At 41.7% G+C, this 21,883-nt stretch overlaps 1 protein-coding gene and 1 long non-coding RNA gene across 2 annotated transcripts; one reads left to right on the forward strand and one right to left on the reverse strand.

Annotated features, from left to right (window-relative positions):
* Window positions 1-109: 109 nt before the first annotated feature.
* On the reverse strand, window positions 110-7,907 carry inpp5e (inositol polyphosphate-5-phosphatase E). The gene is made up of 10 exons (XM_058071357.1): window positions 6,651-7,907; window positions 5,581-5,704; window positions 5,401-5,498; window positions 5,204-5,328; window positions 4,983-5,102; window positions 4,638-4,745; window positions 4,379-4,540; window positions 2,829-2,944; window positions 2,606-2,742; window positions 110-730 (listed from the first exon to the last, which is right to left on the reverse strand). The coding sequence occupies exons 1-10, from the start codon at window positions 7,412-7,414 to the stop codon at window positions 604-606; spliced, it is 1,881 nt and encodes a 626-aa protein (XP_057927340.1). The 5' UTR covers window positions 7,415-7,907; the 3' UTR covers window positions 110-603.
* LOC131128475 (uncharacterized) lies at window positions 3,154-20,793 on the forward strand. Its single transcript, XR_009129644.1, has 3 exons — window positions 3,154-3,289; window positions 5,603-5,724; window positions 20,687-20,793. It is a non-coding gene; the product is annotated as an uncharacterized LOC131128475 (long non-coding RNA).
* The last annotated feature ends 1,090 nt before the right edge of the window (window positions 20,794-21,883 follow it).

Genomic DNA, 21,883 nt, shown 5'->3' on the forward strand with positions numbered 1-21,883 from the left:
AACGTACATTTCTTCATTCACATAATATAAATATCTTTTAAAAGCTGCAGGTCGTCTGAAGCAGTTAATTCCTTGCTTTTATAAAAAATAAAAAACACTTTACGAGACGTTAAAAACAATTTTTTATTGTTAGCGTTTTACTGTAGAAAAAGATGCAGCTAAAGAGATTCTGAGGAAATGCGATCAGGCACTTTTTGTCTTTTTTTTTCCTGGAAACGCCAAATCATGGCATGGTGGTTCATGACATGGATTAAATGGCATCCAAAGCTACACGTAACAGTAATATGAGGCAATGTAAGGCATCATGAATGTAGTAAAATATTCCATCTAGTGACATTAAAGTAGCAGCTCCTTGTGACTGGTTACAAAAGTTACAAGGCATTTTAATACTGATAGCAGTATGACCACAAAAAAACACGCTTTAAAAAGTCGGCGTTCCGTTGTGTTTGGAGCGGCACTGACTGCTGTCAAGGTTCCCGCCCTCAAGTGCAGCCACGCCCTCTCTGCGTCCCGCCGTTTCGTGAGACATGCCCGTACACGTCCTGCAGCGAGCGGGTCATTCTCTGGTCTCCCAGAATGCCTCTCTGTGTTTTGGAAAGGTTTTCAAGAGATGGCGCACACGCTGCTTTGGTTCTTCATCGCCTCCCTCATCTTCAGCTCTCGGGTGCTTCGCCTCTTGATGCCCTCCAGGTACAAGACGCGGTCGAACTGGCCGGCTCCCAGAGGAATCCTTGTCCAGGTTAATAAAATAAATATAGAATTACAGTGAAGAAAATAAGTATTTGAACACCCTGCTATTTTGCTATTTCTCCCACTTAGAAATCATGGAGGGGTCTGAAATTTTCATCGTAGGTGCATGTCCACTGTGAGAGAGATAAACTAAAAAGAAAAATCCAGAAATCACAATGCATGATTTTTTTAACAATTTATTTGTGTGATACAGCTGCTAATAAGTATTTGAACACCTGAGAAAATGAATGTTAATATTTGGTACAGTAGCCTTTGTTTGCTATTACAGAGGTCAAACGTTTCCTGTAGTTTTTCACCAGGTTTGCACACACTGCAGGAGGGATCTTGGCCCACTCCTCCACACAGATCTTCTCTAGATCAGTCAGGTTTCTGGGCTGTCGCTGAGAAACACGGAGTTTGAGCTCCCTCCAAAGATTTTCGATTGGGTTCAGGTCTGGAGACTGGCTGGGCCATGCTAGAACCTTGATATGCTTCTTACGGAGCCACTCCTTGGTTTTCCTGGCTGTGTGCTTCGGGTCGTTGTCGTGTTGGAAGACCCAGCCACGACCCATCTTCAATGCTCTGACAGAGGGAAGGAGGTTGTTCCCCAAAATCTCACAATACACGGCCCCAGTCATCCTCTCTTTAATGCAGTGCACTCGTCCTGTCCCATGTGCAGAAAAACACCCCCAAAGCATGATGCTACCACCCCCATGCTTCACAGTAGGGATGGTGTTCTTCGGATTGTACTCTTCATTCTTCTTCCTCCAAACACGCTTATTGGAATTATGACCAAAAAGTTCTATTTTGGTCTCATCTGACCATAAAACTTTCTCCCATGACTCCTCTGTATCATCCAAATGGTCATATGCAAACTTAAGACGGGCCTTGACATGTGCTGGTTTAAGCAGGGGAACCTTTCGTGCCATGCATGATTTCACATCATGACGTCTTAGTGTATTACCTACAGTAACCTTGGAAACGGTGGTCCCAGCTCTTTTCAGGTCATTGACCAAGTCCTGTCGTGTAGTTCTGGGCTGATTCCTCACCTTTCTTAGAATCATTGAGACCCCACGAGGTGATATCTTGCATGGGGCTCCACTCCGATTGAGATTGACCGTCATGTTTAGCTTCTTCCATTTTCTAATGATAGCTCCAACAGTGGACCTTTTTTCACCAAGCTGCTTGGTAATTGCTCCGTAGCCCTTTCCAGCCTTGTGGAGGTGTACAATTTTGTCTCTGGTGTCTTTGGACAGCTCTTTGGTCTTCGCCATGTTACAAGTTAAAGTCTTACTGATTGTATGGGGTGGACAGGTGTCTTTATGCAGCTAACGACCTCAAACAGGTGCATCTGATTCAGGATGATACATGGAGTGCAGGTGGACTTCTAATGGGCAGACTAACAGGTCTTTCAGGGTCAGAATTCTAGATGATACACAGGTGTTCAAATACTTATTTGCAGCTGTATCACACAAATAAATTGTTAAAAAATCATGCATTGTGATTTCTGGATTTTTCTTTTTAGTTTATCTCTCTCACAGTGGACATGCACCTACGATGAAAATTTCAGACCCCTCCATGATTTCTAAGTGGGAGAAATAGCAAAATAGCAGGGTGTTCAAATACTTATTTTCTTCACTGTATGTGTAGTCAATAATTTATTAGTTGTAAATGTTATCTGACTTTTAAGCCATATAATCAATAGCTTTTTAATTTAAAAAAAAATTGTTTTATTTTAATCCATATTTTAAAATGTTACATCACCGACTAGCAGAGCAACCCCTTGACACCAGAAAATATGCCCCCAGTGGCTGTGAACGGTATTGGTATTTTTGTTTTCGATGCACAGCAGCACTGACGGAAAAGGCAAACTCACGTGTCTCTGCCTGCTTTCAATTTGACGTGGAAGACGCCGACGACAGGCCGGTGATCCGAGGTCTTGATGCTGGAGCAGCTGGTGTACTTGAGCACGTGGATGTCGTCGACGTACCTGGTCCGGAACAAAATCCGGTCCTGGGATTGACACCAAACCCACACAGCAACAATGTCAAGTTCCCTCAAGGTGGTTTTGGAGTTAAGCGGAGAGGGTCTTTTATCACCGTGTACGAAGGCGTTCTCTGCTTGGCGGTGGTGTCGTAGATGTCGCTGCCGATGTCGAACTTGTACGTAGGCAGGAATTGGATGCGTGCTTCTTGAAAGCCCTTAAAGATGGAGCCTGAAAACAAGATGACAATTTAATTCTTCTATTTATTCATACTTTAATTTTTTCTATTTATTCACTTTAATGTATTTGAATTGTTTGTATATTGTGCAATCTTTATTGGCAGAAGTTTGTAGCCGCCTCATGTCTCCTTGGTTACCTAGTCCTCCATTCCTACGCCACACCCCTTAAGGCACATTGGCCAATCGCAGATCAGTATAACACCAGGCTCCACCCACAAATTCCTGGCGGTTCCATTCAATTTAACGGCTTGTTTGTAAGGTTTTGGCATACGTTTTATGCTATTTAAAACGATAATCATAAACACCACATCGAAAATCAACACCTTTCTCCTGCAAGGTAAGCAATACCCTTTTTTTATCAGTAAAACGCTAGGCTGTTGGCGCTAACTTAATATATATCGGCTAGCTAAATGGCTAACGCGAGCTAACTACTAAATGTAGCAAATGTAGCTTTTTAAATGGTTTTAAGATTAAACAGACTCACCATAGCGGTTTGATATCTTAAAAGGCACTGCGCACCTGTCTTAAATTGGGACTATTGTGGTAAATATATACAGTAATGCTGAGCGGAAGCGCCATTGTATTGGACACTAGGGGGGCGGGTCTCTCTCCCAGTCGGCAGGCGGGTTGGGGGCGTGGTTTGAGCTCGTTTTTTTTTTTTTGGCGCGCAATGGTTACCGCTATGAAAGAGATGTTCCATCTTTGTGATGCGGTGGTTTGGAACCGTTGAGAAACAAAGCTCTGCGTGAGACCCAAAATTGAGTCTTTCTTGCAACAGCCACAGCATATTTGTTTCAAAAACTTTGACTCCCAGCAACAGTAACTAGGGGGCGTGTCTTACCGAAAAGACCCCGCCCCTTTCCAGTGCATTTTCACGTCTGCTGTCTTCATTCATTCATTCATTTTATACCGGTTTTTTCTCACGAGGGTCGCGGAGGGTGCTGGAGCCTATCCCAGCTGTCTTCGGGGCAAGAGGCGGGGTACACCCTGGACTGGTCACCAGCCAATCACAGGGCACATATAGACAAACAACCATTCACACTCACATTCATACCTATGGACAATTTGGAGTTGCCAATTAACCTAGCATGTTTTTGGAATGTGGGAGGAAACCGGAGTACCCGGAGAAAACCCACGCATGCACAGGGAGAACATGCAAACTCCACACAGAGATGGCCGAGGGTGGAATTGAACCCGGGTCTCCTAGCTGTGAGGTCTGCGCGCTAACCACTGGACCGCCGTGCCGCCGTCTGCTGTCTTGTTGACAATTAATTTTTCAACCTCGTTTTAGCAAATTTTCTTTCAGATAAGTTTTTGGTGCATAAACTTTTTTGTCTGTATGCAATGCACTTGGGTCCGGCCCTTTTTCTGAATCCTTGTTACTAATAGTACTTTTATGCATCCACTATTGTGCCAGCAAAGTTACCGTCTTTCATTTCCTTGGAGAGCTGGTCGTGCGCCAGCAGAGCGGCCATGTCGCCACCCGCTGCGCGCTCCATGATGCTCTCCACGCCGGCCCGGTCGTGACCTAGCCGGAAGTTGAAATCTCCGAACCAGAAGACCTGATCAAACCTTGTGGTGACGTCGGCTGCAGAAAGGGAGCATGAGGCACGTTTGGGCTTCTGCACAAATAATCGTTTGTGTCGCATGTATTTGGGAGTGCTGGTCGTGTTGAAGACTCTTACATGAGGTTGAGCGATAAGGGTTGGTATCAGGTAGCCCTTTAGGGAGAGCTAAAGCTTCCACGATTTTGTTGTAGTCCAAAATCCTCTCGTACACTTTGGCGTCTCCAGCTGGAAGAAGAAAAAGCCTTCATGATATATCATAACGCCATAAGCAGAATTTTGCTAAATGACTATCAGTACAGGAATTCTGGGGCCCAAAATGCCCCCCGCCCCCAACCCCCCACCCCCCTGAGCAGCTGTGGTCACTACATATATAGGACCTTAACTGAGCCATTAAATGCTAATCTTATTCAGTTCAGTTCCTTGAGTTTCTATGTAAGCATTTCAACAAGTGCAAAGGCTTACAGGTAAAGTGGGATGTGATGAAGAGGAAGGAAGTGCCAAAAAAGGTCAAAGCGATGCCCACAGCCCCTTTGGTCTTGATTTGTGAGATGATCCTGGTTGTCACTGTGGCGTGTTCCACCTCTTAAGAAGAAAAAGTAACATTATTGCTAAGCCATCTGCAGAACACACACATTATTAATGGGGTGTGCTCATAAAAAAAAGAGCATGTGAGGGGGACGGACCCGAGCAAAACCAGATGAGGTCTCTTCTGATGAACGCAGTGAGGTACAGGACGCCGTGTGAGGCCGCGTAGAGCATGACGTAATGCGGCCCTAGCGTCTCCTGCAGGCGTGTGTCCCACTCCCTCCTAGACGCCGCACATCACACACAAATGTGACACACAAGCCAAAAGCAAGTGGGCCCCCTCCAGTCTCGTTACCTGTCGGGACAACCTTCCTGCACCCCGATGATGTAAAAGTCTTGTGCAAATTCAGAGTCAGCCGGGAGTAGGAGGTCGTCCAAGTTGGATGGTAAGCCCTATAGAAGATGTACACACTTTCTCTTACACTGAAACCATGCAGGTACCCATAAGTGCACCTTGCCCGTATCCGCCTCACACCTTCTCCCCCTGCATGTTCCAGGTGACGATGTAGAGCCCCAGCCTCCTGTCGGGGAAGTAACGCGTGAGCTCCTCCACCCCCAGCAGGGCGCCGCTCCCCAGGCCACCTCCCTCCAGGAAGCTCCTGCAAGAGAGCATTTTCAGGTCAAAACCGCAAAGTATTTTATCGTTTCAGCACTCTAGGTGCTCTGAAGTGTTTTTTTTTAAACGCAGCTTCCAGAGTGCTTTTGGTGGGTGTTTATTCCATTCTCTGTCATGTTTATTTTGTTAGCGGCTAGCCACAAGCTAAGCTACATGCTCGGGTTAGCGAACTGCTAAATCAGCGCCGGTGTGACCTGTAGCTACACTTATCGCAATCTCCGCTTGTTTCATCGGCCCGATATTAACCAATGACATACGTATCAGAATAAAATAAATCAGCAAGTTAAGTCCACAGACTAAAAGCATAGCAACCCTGCTGCGTTTTTTTTTTAAACGCAGCTTCCAGAGTGGGTAAATCTTTTGCTTTTGGTGGGTGTTTATTTTTTTATTTTATTTTTTAATTGGCTGCACTTATCATTAAGACCATTAGTGCCCTTGTTTAATACATCGCCTAACTTATTTTTACGCTTGTGTGACAATGAGATGCGTAAGGCTTTCATCATTAAACATAAACACAAACATATAAACACAAAAACGTTGCATGTGGTTTAGTTTAATTTAACACTGAAACCCACACTTTCTAGTTCCATTATTTCCTATGGGAAGAAAAAGGTTTCTAAATTGACACAAATTGGAGGTTCCGCCTGCTACAAATCTCTGCTGACAAAAAGTGTGCTGAGTAAGCATCCCTGTGGTAGCCCCTCCCCATCAATGCCACCCATCTGTCACAGGCAGAGTGCACTAGAATGGACACAAATCAGCCTCTAAATGACCAAAATAAAGTACATCCTAAGAGTAAATAGCAGATGTACATGATTTGGAGAAAACTTTGTTGCTAAAACAGCACATCTAAGGGTGTGGTGGTGATACCTACTTTTTACCGTTGCTTGTCTAATGTATGTAGGCCCACTGCCAGTGTGTCGGCCTACCTGTTCCTCACATCCTGAGGCTTGATGGGGCTCAGCACGCTGCTGGTGGACCTCATGGAGTTGACGGAAACACTATCCGACAGGGCGTCGTCCAGGAGCCGGCTCTCGCTCAGGTTTCGATGCAGCCTCTGCCCGCTCCTCGCCCCATAATCCAACAGATCCTTGTCAATCCTATTAGCTGCCCTCAGGGCGGTGGAAACCAAGTTCTGCTGCAGGGGCGGTAGCGGGACGGTGAACTGCAGCGGGGACAGGCGCATCCGGGCGGACCTCACCCGGAGCTCTGGGGAGTCCTCCTTCTGCTGCTGGCTGGTCGGTCTGTGATCACACTCGGAGAGGCTGCCACCTCTCTTTCGGAACACAGAGGGTCCCGATGAGGCAGCAGAGCCCACAATGGGGTCACTCTTAAGTGGGGATGCAGGAGCAAGAGCTAACCCGACTGTAGGTGAAACTGCTTGGTCCTCCTTAAGGGAGTCTGTTGACGAGCCCACTGGGTCGCTCAGGCTCTCCTGGCTGGATCTCAGCCTCCTGGCTCGGACAGTCTCCACCGGAATGCCCACCTTCCTGCCCTTCCATGTTCTGGGCAGTGAGGGCGGCCGAGGCTGGTAAGGGCTGTCCCCTGCTGCGTTCCTTGCATCCTGCTGCAGTTTCAGGCTGTTTTTGAAGTCTTTGCAGAGCTTGCTTGTGGTCTTGGGCGTCCCGCTGTCACCGACAACTGTTTCCGAGCTGTCACAGCGCGGACTGCTGTCCACTCCATTCTCTGTCATGTTTGTTTTGTTAGCGGCTAGCCACAAGCTAAGCTACATGCTCGGGTTAGTGAACTGCTAAATCAGCGCCGGTGTGACCTGTAGCTCCACTTATCGCAAACTCCGCTTGTTTCATCGCCCCGATATTAACCAATGACGTATCAGAATAAAATAAATCAGCAAGTTAAGTCCGCAGACTAAAAGCGTTGCAACCCTGCTGCGTTAGCACTGCTGGGGCTAACTAAGCTAATGTTTGGAGAACATCCACTGTGAATAAAACGACTAGTTAGACGTCCCATGTATCCATAGTGTCGCCAATGTTGTATCGTGGGAGATTTACACCCACTTTACCGTCGTTCTGCCCCTTAGAATGGTTTGAGTAAAGTAGACCGGCAACATCCTTAGCAACGTTTGACAACAACTACTTTGTTGCCAAGAGCTGGATGCGAACTAGTCGGAGCGCCACACTGCCCCATGTGGTGGACAGTGGAAATGAAGTATCGATCCAATATACTGTATAAACTGTGTTTACTATTATGGATGTAGGTTGCAAACATGCAAATCAAACATTATACTCCAAGTCTAAGTTTAATAAGATATACAAATTAATATTGAGTCAAATCAAATTCGAATTAATGCCTGAAAACAAACCCATGCGATTTTTTTAACCGTGAGGCTGCATTCTTTCTAATATCCACCAGGAGGCGACAGAAGCCACCATTGACTCCAGTCACCGGTCAAAAATTGGGTAAACCTACCGCTTTAATTTAATGCCTTTAAAAATGTGCTAATTAATTTAAAGGCAGTACTTTAACGTCATTTTAGTTAGTGTATCTCATACTTTGCGTCAGTCATATAAGATTACCTAAGTATTGGGAATACTTGGTCAAGATGATGAACCACTGCAAACTTCATCCATATTAGCAAAAACAGCTTATGTAGTATATTGGATCCATCCATCATTTTCTATATGTGTTGTCCTTCATTAGGGGAGCTGGAGCCTCTCCAAGCTGACTTTGGGAAAGAGGTGTGGTACACCCAAAAGGCACATATAGACAAAGAACCATCCATGCTATAAATATTTGTATTAAAGTCACTTTCTAATGTGTTCTAATTCACACAGTGACGCCCTCCAAGGAGCATATTAGAAGCACATGCCTCCATCTTTTCTTCTCCTCCTCGCTTTTTCTTTATCTTCCTCCTCCAGAGGATGCGAACGAGGGGAATCGATGCCCTGATATGAGATTCACCCTAATGAGGATCAGAAACATCTTAATAAAGACCCATAATCCACCACTTAATCCCTCATTACAGAATCATCTGCATTCACTGCTCCCGCTCCGTGGAGCCACTTTCGAGGCCCATTGTTCTTTCTTGCCCTCATCCCTCACCCACGGCTACGTCCTCCCTTTTGTCTCTTCTCGGTGTCAGTTTACATTTGATCCGGTCTCATTAGACTTTTAGACGAGATGAAAATAGTGCTTTTGTCTGCACTTCTTCGCTATCTTCCGCCGTCTGAAATGGAAAATGAGACATATGCTTAATTAGTGAGGGAGAAGATTCGGACAGACACAAAGGGCACACTTTGCAGGCACCGTCTGAAGATTACGGTTTGCTACAGAGCGAACGTTTTGTCTCTGAAGTGGGACGCGAGGAAATAAAGTCGACGGCAAACTTTAAATCTGTGCAGCAATAACATGAAGCCTGAGAAAGTTCCAACCAGAAAAAGTGCCTCAGAAACTGGTCCGTTTGATCTTATGATACCGTTTTCTGCCACCGGGGGCGATAGTGAGACACAACGGCAGCCCAAACGATTCAGCAAGAAGGAAAAGGCTACATCGCACCCTAACTCTATCGTCTTTAATAGGTGATTGTTGTTTAGTGGTTGGATATGGCCTAATGTTTGATTTCTATAATGCATAATTAAGCAAATTGTTTACTCATTCTGGGTCTAAATTAAGCATTTCAAGCATAAAATGGCAAAATGAACTAATCAAGTCAGAAGAGGCATTGTAATTGAGAATACAGTATTCTACATTGGCCACTAGGAGTCACTATTTCTTTGGTGAGACAAGCACCAGCGGTGATGATCAACAACAGGCACGCTAACAACAACAAGCTAAAACTCAGCTCTCAGCTTTCCTGGCCTCTTGTACGCCCACCACCAACGTCCCCGAGGTACCCCATTTGTATGACACATGAGCAGGAGTTTTATTTATGTCTTAAATGATTTATGTATTCTTATTATGTGTGCTATATTGGGTAATACGAATGTTAAAGCCATTTAAAGCCGCCATTACAATACATTGATGAGACAGTAGCCGCCACAGGATGTACGCTGTCAAGAAAAAATAACTGCTTATCTTATTTATGGCTAATACGTCTTATTTTTTTCAGATTATATCTACGATATTGGGTAATAGAAAGGTGACTATAGGGGTGTTAGTTATGAAAAAGTTTATCTTGTAAATAGTTTTAATAACGCAAGCCCCAAAGGAAACCTTCATTGCAGGGGTGTACAAAGAGTAAAAGATTTTGATGAGCCCCCCGCCTGCATCAGACATGATATTAAGGCAGAGATAAATGCACATCAGATCATTTTTTTCCCTCCTAACCTGAGGCAGGATTCTTTCACTTTGGCAGCTTTCCATTTTTCCCTCCCTGAGACGCTTCAAACTAACAAAATCATTCCAGCGCTGAGAGCAGAATTTTCCGATGAGACTAAATGGTGGTAGTAGTTAGTTACAGTACCCTGCTATATAGTAACTGCCCCATGGAGTGTTTTTATATGTCCCTAAGGTATGACAACACCTGAGCTAACAGCTCCCACACGTCAGCTGCTAAATTAACGTTATCTGTTCAAATTAGACCCACATGGGTGGCGCCCCAGGCCTGTAAACTGTGGCCTGTTTAACTGCTGACAAAAAGGAGGCAGCTGGGGTTGGGGGTGTAAGGGGGGGGCACGTGCCAACGGAACACAGATCACATCGTGATAGCGCGTCCATTCCACATGCTACACGCCTCGGGCAGGACAGCATGAACATCACTAACATACCAACCCAGTGGTAGCTTGTGCACACATTCAAGATCAACATCATCCATAATTCTCATGTGATACATGATACCCGCTATGAAAACAAGGTTTTATGGTTTGATATCCATGCTCTGACCATGTAGTAACAGGTACATTCATGACAACCGGATCTTTCTTCCTGGGTGTAATGATTTCACATAGAAACATAGGAACGCTACACCTTGCGTTAACTTTTCCAAACACAGCAGGAGTGGCGGTGGCGGCAGCGGCAGCTCCAATATGTAGCGTTACCTTTCGGTAATGACCTGAGGCACTGTGAGTGGGTGTATGGTGAAGCTAGTTGCGAGACGGCTAGCCACTAGCTGGTGTGGTGTGTCGAGGTGTCACTACGCCAGTGAAGTAGTTCTTCGACATAACAATGTTGCTAACTACATTAACAAAAATAGTTAGGAGTTTTTTTCAGGAAGGCTTTACATGTGGAATACGTGCATTCTTAGTTGCCTCTTTTTAGCTCTTTTTATATCTTATGAACACATAGACAAGAGAAAGACGTGTGTTCATGTGTCACATAAGGAATGTGGGTGCTGCAGTTTTTCATCAACTCTAACAAGGCTAAACATCCCCTTTCCTCCTCGACCATCATGCACTTGGCCTCTAGTCATGGGCCTGTAAAGGAACAAAGAAAAAACACAGCTTCCACATATCCAGGAAGCTGTGGACGTGGCAGTGATAGCGACGCGTCTGACCTATTGTGTCACAGTTAAGTGGGTCGCCGCTTTGACCTCTGGCCTATGACCTGGTAATGGGGCGCCATTCCTGCTGGGAGGAGGATTTTTGGACAAAGTTGCTGAAGAAAAAGAAAAACAAATGTATTGGTGATGTAAGAGTTCAGAATAGGTGATGGTGAAATGGTGACTTGGGGAGTATTACAATAAAATACTAATAATGATAACAAAAAACCTTTGCCGGTTTTTTTGGGCATCCATACCAGACCCAACTGTGATATATGAATTTGCACAAAGTAGTAGTTTCTTCTTTATACAGAACATGGAATATTTTCATAGAAAACCTGTTTACAATTTTTTCAGTATGCTTTTTAACATTATTAGAGCCCCCTAGAAATGAAATAACACCCCTATAGTCACCTTAACACTTGCAATACCCAATATAGTAAATATTTTAGACATGAATAAAGCTCACACTCGTGTATGTTGCAGTAAATGTGTTCTGTGACGTTGGGGGTTTAGAGTTGAGATGTAGCTTGTCGTGGGTTACAGTAGCCCGCTATACAATAATAATAATAATAATGTTTGTTATTAGGGATGTCCGATAATTATTGTCAAAGAAATGTGATATCGGTTGATATCTGTATCAGATTGTATCAGATTCAAAAGAATTCTGTATCCAACACATATGTGTTTATTCCACCACAGGAGATATTTATAGGTTATCACATGGTTTGTCTGGTGTCAGGCCAGGTATCATGCACCCAAGGTTACTGGCACGCGGGGGCATGATACTGTGCCTGATACCAGACAAACCATGTGATGATCTTATTATCACATACTATTTAATCATGAGCTTATTATCACATACTATTTAATCAAAAGACCATTTTGTTTCCAGAATTTGATTTGAGAGAATCAGGCTCGTATTCATCCCCATTTTCTTTTCTGATTGATAAAATAAACATAGACATGTATTTGTCTAACTCAGGCGGGGGAGTACTTTCTACCAGTCTTTGTTCGTTCTTGCAGTTGATGAGCCATTCAGAAAAAAGCTTGAGGTCGCCCTTGGTTTTCTGGCTGGTATTTGAATTTTTAGTTTTTTCGATCATTTCAAGAGTGTCCTCCTCATTAATGGTGATAAAACGTTCCATTTCTAATATTCTGTTTGCTATTTTCCCTATTTGTCTTTCGCCGGGAGTGTCAACCGCTGACATGTTGACAGAGCATAGACGGCAGCAAAACAAACGCTGTGTGTTCACGTTTGTGCGCTGTTCTCTGATTGGTTGTTTCACAGGCATGATACCAGAGCAGCGCGCTCTGAGTGGACAGCTACGGGGGCTGATACTGGACATGGTTAAACTCTATATTTTATCAGTATCACTGCCTTGGGCTTTGACACAGTATCATTTGGGCCTTTTCCCGTATCATTCATGGGCGGTTTCTAGGGTACAGGGACAATTAATACTGTAGTATGTGATAATTCATGTTACACATATCGGTATCTGTATCGGTTGATATCATATAGGATTATACTACTATTAGCTGTATAAATGACCATTTAACAAAAGTGGATGTGGCCCTCCCTGGAAAAAGTTTGGACACCGGTGGTTCATACTTTGTGTTGTGAGAAAGTGGAAAACAAGAAGAAAAGCCGTTGAGGAAACTCTTTATGACCCGGACTCCGGTTTCAGCAGATTAACCTTTGACCCCTTGTCACATTAGGCAATTTGAGAAGGTAAACAACGTGAGTAGCTGCTCGGTTCTCACCGCTTGTACCACTTTAGCAGGCAGATAAATCTTTTACCTTGTACTTGTTACGCTTTCCCACAATCGTCAGCATGAATAAAAAATACATGACTTGTCTTCTTACAGCGTGTCAATAAATGCCATGCTGCCGCTGTGTTTTATATGCACAATATTGTATCCTCTTTCACTTTCTGGACCTTCTAACATCCGCGTTGATACAAATGTTAGGCTGCTCATTTGACCTCAGGCAGTTGCGGTGATGGAGTGACCTCTGACCCTCCCCCCTTTCATAAAGCCAGATAGCTTCCACATGCTAAGTCAGCCACAGAAGAACAATTCAATGAAAGCTTATGAGTCTTTTTAATGACATGTGTTTATTTTCCGTTTTACTTACCGCCATGAAATGTCAGTAGATGCAAAACCAACCCAAGATCCAAAAAGCAAAACAAAAAAAAAAAACTCCAGGCGTTGGGACAGATTATCACGTCGTGTTGACACAGCTGCACTTTGGGCGTAAAAGCCAACCGACTTCAGGATGCTCCTGTCAGCCCAAAGCTGACATTTTCAGATTGGAAAGTTGTTGATTTCCTCCAATTCAGAGAAAAATATCGCTTATTTGACCTTAGTGCTCAAAAACAGGAGTCCCATGTCTAATTGTTATATAGCAAACATGCACTAATTATAGCCGGAGCGTTTAATTATTTAAGAGCAGAATAAAAAATTACATTAAATATATAGTTTTAAACGTAAAACATTTGTAATTTTAATTCATGCATTATTTGTATGTATGCATTTTTTATTATTTGCATGTATGCAGAATTTTGGTACTTTTGAGAGTTCCTCCAATCTCTGTACTAGTTAGGCCCAACAAATCATTTATCAGAGAGACGTTTACAGTCATCGCCAGAGGAGGGCAGTGGTGGTATGATGCTTGCTAAAGAAGAACGATGCTAATCAATAATAGCATGTAATGCCCCACAGGCACACTCCCTTTCACAAAAGACAAACATAGCAAACAAAAAGTTGTCGACAGCACATCTGATCCCGCATGAGAGAAGGTGCCGGGATGTTTCTCATCATAGTCTTCCACGAGGAAGCCCTGCCCTGTAGGTGATAACGAGGGGGGCACCAGGCTGTGTAGAAACCGGCCTTTGTCCGGGACCCTCACCTTGTCTCTTTAGAGATAAATCTTTGTACTGAAGCGGTGAGGGACAATGGTATCAGATTGACACTCCTTTGGGACGTGAGCTCTATATTTAACGCTGTGCATCAAAGGGCTGTATGTTTGCAACTGGTGCAGTGGGGATATGTCACTCAGTGACTGTGAACTAAACAGTCTAATATTTGTTTGTGTTGGTTAATGCAGAACTGTTAGTCATAAATACAAAACTGGGAGATTTAAATACAATGGACAGAATTATATACCAGCCTCAAAACCGACTTACCTATTCATCTGAGGCAACCATACATACAGAACCTACCAACTAATCCACCTGAGAACCAACTCTACTTATCTACCTTCTAACCAATTTATCTGGGAGACAGCCCTACATACCTGAGAGTCAACTGTACCAACCTACCTATCGACCAATTTAATAACCAACTAGTCAACCACAGAGCCAGTCAAACTTTCTATTGACCAATCTACCCGAGAAACCAGATCTACCGATCGACTAATTTACCAGAGAGACAACCCTATCTAATAACCAAACTAGTCAACCTCAAAGCCAACTCCAACTTCCTATCAGTTCGAGAAACCAGACCTACCTAGCTACCAATTTACCTGAGAGACAACCCTATCTCACAACCAACTAATAAACCTCAGATTCAGACCGACTTTCTATTTACCAATCTACCTGAGAAACCAGATCTACCTATCCATTAATTTACCAGAGAGATAACCCTATCTAATAACCAAACTAGTCAACCTCAGAGCCAACTCCAACTTTCTATCAATCCGAGAAACCAGACCTACCTAGCTACCAATTTCCTTGGGAGACAACCCTATCTAATAACCAAACTAGTCAACCTCAGAGCCAACTGCGACTGTCTATCAATCCGAGAAACCAGACCTACCTAGCTACCAATTTACCTGAGAGACAACTCGATCTACCAACTAACCAACGAATAACCAACTAGTCAACCACAGAGCCAGTCGAACTTTCTATTGACCAATCTACCTGAGAAACCAGATCTACCTATCCATTAATTTACCAGAGAGATAACCCTATCTAATAACCAAACTAGTCAACCTCAGAGCCAACTCCAACTTTCTATCAATCCGAGAAACCAGACCTACCTAGCTACCAATTTACCTGAGAGACAACTCGATCTAATAACCAACTAGTCAACCACAGAGCCAGTCGAACTTTCTATTGACCAATCTACCTCAGAAACACATCTACCTATCGACTAATTTACCAGAGAGACAACCCTATCTAATAACCAAACTAGTCAACCTCAGAGCCAACTCCAACTTTCTAGTCGTTCGAGAAACCAGACCTACCTACCTACCAATTTGTCTGAGAGACAACCCTATCTCACAACCAACTAATCAACCTCAGATTCAGACCGACTTTCTATTGACCAATCTACCTGAGAAACCAGATCTACCTATCCACTAATTTACCAGAGAGACAACCCTATCTAATAACCAAAATAGTCAACCTCAGAGCCAACTCCAACTTTCTATCAGTTTGAGAAACCAGACCTACCTACCTACCAATTTGTCTGAGAGACAACCCTATCTCACAACTAACTAATCAACCTGAGGGCCAACTCCAACTTTCTATCAATCTGAGAAACCAGCCCTACCTAGCTACCAAATTACCTGAGAGACAACCCGATATAATAACCAACTAATCAACCACAGAGCCAGTCGAACTTTCTATTGACCAATCTACCTGAGAAACCACATCTACCTATCGACCAATTTACCTGAAAGTCAACCCTATCTCACAACCAACTAATCAACCTGAGAGCCAACTCCAGCTTTCTATCAACCTAAGAATCTCTACCTACCTACCAATTTGCCTGCGAGACAACCCGACTAGCCGCTTTATCAATTCCACTTAGAACCAGCTCTGACGACCCACCTAATCTCCCTAACCCAACCCTAACTTTCTACCAACTCATCTAAATGAGAAAACCCAACATGCCTACTTTGCTATACCTGAACACCAATCTTACCTTTCAATCCTCATGACCTACCTGGTCCTACATGGTCCCCACACTCAATAAATCCTATATTCAAACATATATTTTTCATGACTTCCAAGGCTTTTTTGGTCCTATTTTCCATCTTCGTTGGCAGATCAATAGCCAACCATAGCCACCCTATCTACAGTATGTACTTACCTCATTTCTAATCAATTTCTAATCAACCTGACATCCTTCATAACAAGTCTAGACACATACAAAGGATCCTCTCTACCTACCAACCTACACGGACATGTGCCCATGTCACCTGGAATCTTCTTGCCTACCTACTGACCTCGTTCCCCCAACCATTCTTCCAAATCGACATACTGGCTAACCTCGCTACCAGAATACCTACCATACTACCCTACCACATACTCTACATATTCAGCCTTGAGTTGTTGTACTGCAGGGAAGGAGGATGAAAATGTCATTTATTTTCCTCCCAGAGGATATGATGTCATTTCCTGTCTCTTTATTCCCCGATGATGCCTAATTTGTTTGTCTTCCACCACCTCACTCTCCCAAAGAAGACGTGGAACACAGCACACCGCCGCTTATCGGCCTTGACTTCCAGTTTGTTTATTTACAGATCATTAGAGAGCTTGGGAAGAGGCCTCAAGGCTGCTCTTCAGGTTCCTGATTGGGCGCCTCGTGGTGGCGTCCGGGACTTTCCTCCTCCTCCTTCCGTAGTCTCCTTGGATAGGTGTCGACAGCCACTCCAGGGGCATCAAACAGTAAAGGGGCCGCTGCAGATGTGAGACTGCTCACTCAGTCCTGACCTGCTCACAGGAGGGAGGATCCAATACGGATCTTTTCCTCGCCGTTGCTCTGAGACGGAGGTTTTTCTGAAAGACTGGTCCTAATACAATGCATTAGTGAGATAAAGGCCTCTCTTCATGGTTACCTCATGCTGACAGTCTCTTGGAAAAAAAATGGCTCCTGTTGCCTCTGGGAGGATGCCTACTCTCTTTTGTGCTGTGTCTCGTCTACGGGTTTTTGGATCCACGCAGCGTCTTAAGCTAGGCCTTATTTCCTGTCTCTTTTATCATGGATAGGATAGTCTCCTCGTGCTTCATAGCTGTGTGCACTTTTACACCAAAAACCAGACAGCTCGGAAACATATATATATAAAATACACGAAGCTCAAAATGCTTGGTCTGCTAGCTATTTTTTAATGCACAAATAAATAAGTATAGTAGTAGTAGGGGTTCTCAACTGGTGGCTCGCGGGCCCAATAGTGGGTCACATTCTTTAAATTATTTATTGACTGGTCCGCTAAAGAGTAGTTGACATGACTACACACGGACGCCCATGGGATCAATTCCTAATAGACAGGAAGCAACAAGCTAATTGCTGATTGGACCACTCGATGGCGTACACATGATGGATGGATGGCGGTGTTTCTCTCATCAGACATGTCGGGACACTGAACATCCAGTCGCCAACACCAGGCAGGAAGGGAAGTAGAGATGAAGGGGGGGGGAAAGTCCGAGCTCCAGACGTCACATCTGCCACTAAAACTCCCGTGGGGGGGGGGGCTCCAGGGCATGGGAACCTTGTTTGTCTGCCTCTCCTCCCCCACTCTGCACTCCCATCCACCCATCCACATACTAACCCAGGACCAGCCCAGTCCGCCCACTCGTCTTGGACAGTGTGGACGATAGTGGATGTTGAAGCACCAGGATGCAGGTCCCCACCTCGTCTCCATGACAACACGAGATAACAGACCACTTGAAGAGGACTTGGAAGATATGATTGCTGTGTGTGTGTGTTACCAAGCGGGGACGAAGTCTGTGGCCCACTTTACCCAAGGAAGTCACAGGAGCCAGATGTTGAAATGAACCGCCGCTCCACCATGTCCAGCAGCACTCATGTAGATGCAACCAGAACCGCGATTAATCACAGTTAATTGGTTCCACATTCGACTGATTTTGAACTTCTTCATAAATGGAATATTTTCATAGTTATGACATAGAAAGCCTGTTTACAAGCTTCAAAATACATTGTTTAACAATATTAGAGCCACCTAGACATTAAGTAACACCCCTATAGTCATCTTTATATTCGTATTACTACATTAGTGTTTTTGTTTTTTTTAAACATGATAGCGCGCAACTACAATATAGCAAGGGATGACTGTAATGTATTTGCATTTTAGTTGTATTTTTACTTTAAAATGCTTAATTTGAGCAAAAACTACATAAAATTTGTAAAAATATTTATTTTTCTTTCACTGATAGTCAACCACAAATATTATAATGAAGTATTTAAAAAAAAACATGATAGCACAAGGGAGAAAGTAAGGGATGACTGTAAAGTATTTGCATTTTAGTTGCATTTTTACACTTTAAAATGCTTAATTTGAGCAAAAACTACATAAAATGTGTACAAAAATGTGTTTTTATTTCACTGATAGTCAACCACAAAAATTATTAATGAAGTATTTAAAAAAAAAACAAGATAGCGCAAGGGAGCAACTACAATATAGCAAGGTATGACTGTAATGTATTTGCATTTTTGTTGCATTTTTACACTTTAAAATCCTTAATTTGAGCAAAAACTACATACAATTTTTACAAAAATGTTTTTTTCTTTCACTGATAGTCAACCACGAAAATTATTAATGAAGTATTTTTTAAAAAACATGATAGCGCGAAGGAGCAACCACAATATAACATGGGATGACTGTAATGTATTTGCATTTTAGTTCGATTTTTACACTTTAATATGCTTAATTTGAGCAAAAACTACATAAAATGTGTACAAAAATGCATTTTTCTTTCACTGATAGTCAACCACAAAAATGATTAATGAAGTTTGTTTTTTTTTAATAGCGTGAGGGAGCAACTACAATATAGCAAGGGATGACTGTAATGTATTTGCATTTTAGTTGCATTTTTACACTTTAAAATGCTTAATTTGAGCAAAACCTACATAAAATTTGTACAAAAATGTGTTTTTCTTTCACTGATAGTCAACCACAAAAATTAATAATGAAGTATTTTGTGAAAAACATGGTAGCGTGAGGGAGCAACTACAATATAGCAAGGGATGACTATAATGAGTTTGCATTTTAGTTGCATTTTTACACTTTAAAATGCTTAATTTGAGCAAAAACTACATAAAATTTGTACAAAAATGCATGTTTCTTTCACTGATAGTCAACCACAAAAATTATTAATGAAGTATTTAAACAAAAAAAACATGATAGCGCAAGGGAGAAACTACAATATAGCAAGGGATGACTATAATGAGTTTGCATTTTAGTTGCATTTTTACACTTTAAAATGCTTAATTTGAGCAAAAACTACATAAAATTTGTACAAAACTGCATGTTTCTTTCACTGATAGTCAACCACAAAAATTATTAATGAAGTATTTAAACAAAAAAAACATGATCGCGCAAGGCAGCAACTACAATATAGCAAGGGATGACTATAATGAGTTTGCATTTTAGTTGCATTTTTACACTTTAAAATGCTTAATTTGAGCAAAAACTACCTAAAATTTGTACAAAAATGCATTTTTCTTTCACTGATAGTCAACCACAAAATATTAATGAAGTATTTTTTTAAAAACATGATAGCGTGAGGGAGCAACTACAATATAGCAAGGATGACTAATGTATTTGCATTTTAGTTGCATTTTTACACTTTAAAATGCTTAATTTGAGTAAAAACTACATAAAATTTGTACAAAAATGCATGTTTCTTTCACTGATAGTCAACCACAAAAATTATTAATGAAGTTTTTAAACAAAAAAAACATGATAGCGCAAGGGAGCAACTACAATATAGCAAGGTATGACTGTAATGTATTTGCATTTTTGTTGCATTTTTACACCTTAAAATGCTTAATTTGAGCAAAAACTACATAAAATTAGTACAAAAATGCATTTTTCTTTCACTGATAGTCAAGCACAAAAATTATTAATGAAGTATATTTTAAAAAAACATGATAGCGTGAGGGAGCAACTACAATATAGCAAGGGATGACTCTAATGTATTTGCATTTTAGTTGCATTTTTACACTTTAAAATGCTTAATTTAAGCAAAAACTACCTAAATTTTTTACAAAAATGCGTTTTTCTTTCACTGATAGTCAACCACAAAAATTAATAATGAAGTATTTTTTGAAAAACCTGATAGCGTGAGGGAGCAACTACAATATAGCAAGGGATGACTGTAATGTATTTGCATTTTAGTTCGATTTTTACACTTTAAAATGCTTAATTTGAGCAAAAACTACATAAAATTTGTACAAAAATGCGTTTTTCTTTCACTGATAATCAACCACAAAAATGATTAATGAAGTATTTTTTTAAAAACATGATAGCGTTAGGGAGCAATGTTGAACCACGATGTAGCGAGGAATGACCGTAGTTTGCTACTGACAACAGCGACTGTGTTGACTCGTTTTCAAATCTCCAACCTGTACACAGACTACTCTAAAGTATAGTCCATTGCAAGTTTATTTGTGTAATTTCTCAGGTAATGTGATGTGATTGTTATCGAGAGCATATTGGATCATTACATGAGCAAGTTATGTCCACACTTACCGTGTCCATCTCTTCATCTCGAACAGCGGTCCCCGCGGTCAAGGTCAGCACGATGACACGTCGTCTCCTCCTCTCCTGTTGCACGCCATTGCTAGTTAAACCCCTGCCAGCTGTTAACAATGGCATGTTGTGTGAAGTGTGGACAGCTGTTGCCAAAAGGTCAGTAGGTGCTTTTCCTGCTAAAGCTCACAGCCAATCATGCTGTCATTTTGGAAGTGGGCGGACGGGGACAATATATGGACAAATCTAAGAATAAACCAACGTGGAATCTTCTTCAAGTCTTTTTTTAGCTCTTTTCCGAAGCTTTCAAGCCACTGCTCGGCCATTCCCATTGCGTACTTTTCAAACCTTTGGGGAAATGACTATTGACTTCCTGTCTCTTTTAATGAAGAGTCTTGTTTAATCGGCCTGATGTGGCAGATGGGCCTCAAACTAACCACATCCCGTGGCGTAACTCTTCTACTCGGGGAACGCCACACACAAAAGGGGGACATTTTGTCAAAACAGCCCTGCTACTGTGCTGCATGCGCTTTTAAAGTGGAACCTTTGCAAGCATCATGAAATCCTACAAGATCCAACTCTAACCGGAATGGACGCTGGCCGAATCAATTTTTCCCATTATAGAAATAACGTAAATCCAATTAATCCTTTATAGAAAGCCAAAGATCCTAACACGAGATATGTTTTTATACTTTTACGATTATAATTTTATATAAAAAAATTTGAAATTCATATATATAAATACATATAAATGATGAATTGATGTATGTATGTATGATGAAATGGGATGTATGGATCTGCCACTGAAAGAAAGAAATAAGAGGTAAAAATATAGAACGCATGAGATAAAAAGTCATAATTATATTATATAAAAATATATATTTAATATAAATGCTATAAATATAATACAAATATTATAAATTAATTAATAATTAGTAAAGTATAAATAATAAAAAATTAATAATAAATTAATAATTATGAATATAATAATTAAAATAATAATTATTAGAAATATTATATAAATTATTATATATAATATTGTTTTATATAATATTATATACAGTTATATATATTATATAACAAAAATGATAATCATGTGATACAAACCATATGAGAAAGTCAAAATTATGAGAAAAAAAATTAAATTATGAGATAAAAAGTCATAATTATGTGATAAAATGTCATAACTATGAGACAAAGTCAAAATGAAGTAATAACTATAA

Source organism: Doryrhamphus excisus, chromosome 4, assembly GCF_030265055.1.
Source record: "Doryrhamphus excisus isolate RoL2022-K1 chromosome 4, RoL_Dexc_1.0, whole genome shotgun sequence".
Taxonomy (NCBI): Eukaryota; Metazoa; Chordata; class Actinopteri; order Syngnathiformes; family Syngnathidae; genus Doryrhamphus; species Doryrhamphus excisus.

Coding starts and splice junctions, on each gene's coding strand:
- inpp5e (XM_058071357.1), bottom strand. CDS start 7,414: ATGACAGAGAATGGAGTGGACAGCAGTCCGCGCTGTGACAGCTCGGAA. Junction 5,499..5,580: donor GGAACATGCAGGGGGAGAAG/GTGTGAGGCGGA, acceptor CATCTTCTATAG/GGCTTACCATCCAACTTGGA. Junction 5,103..5,203: donor CCTCATCTGGTTTTGCTCGG/GTCCGTCCCCCT, acceptor TTTCTTCTTAAG/AGGTGGAACACGCCACAGTG.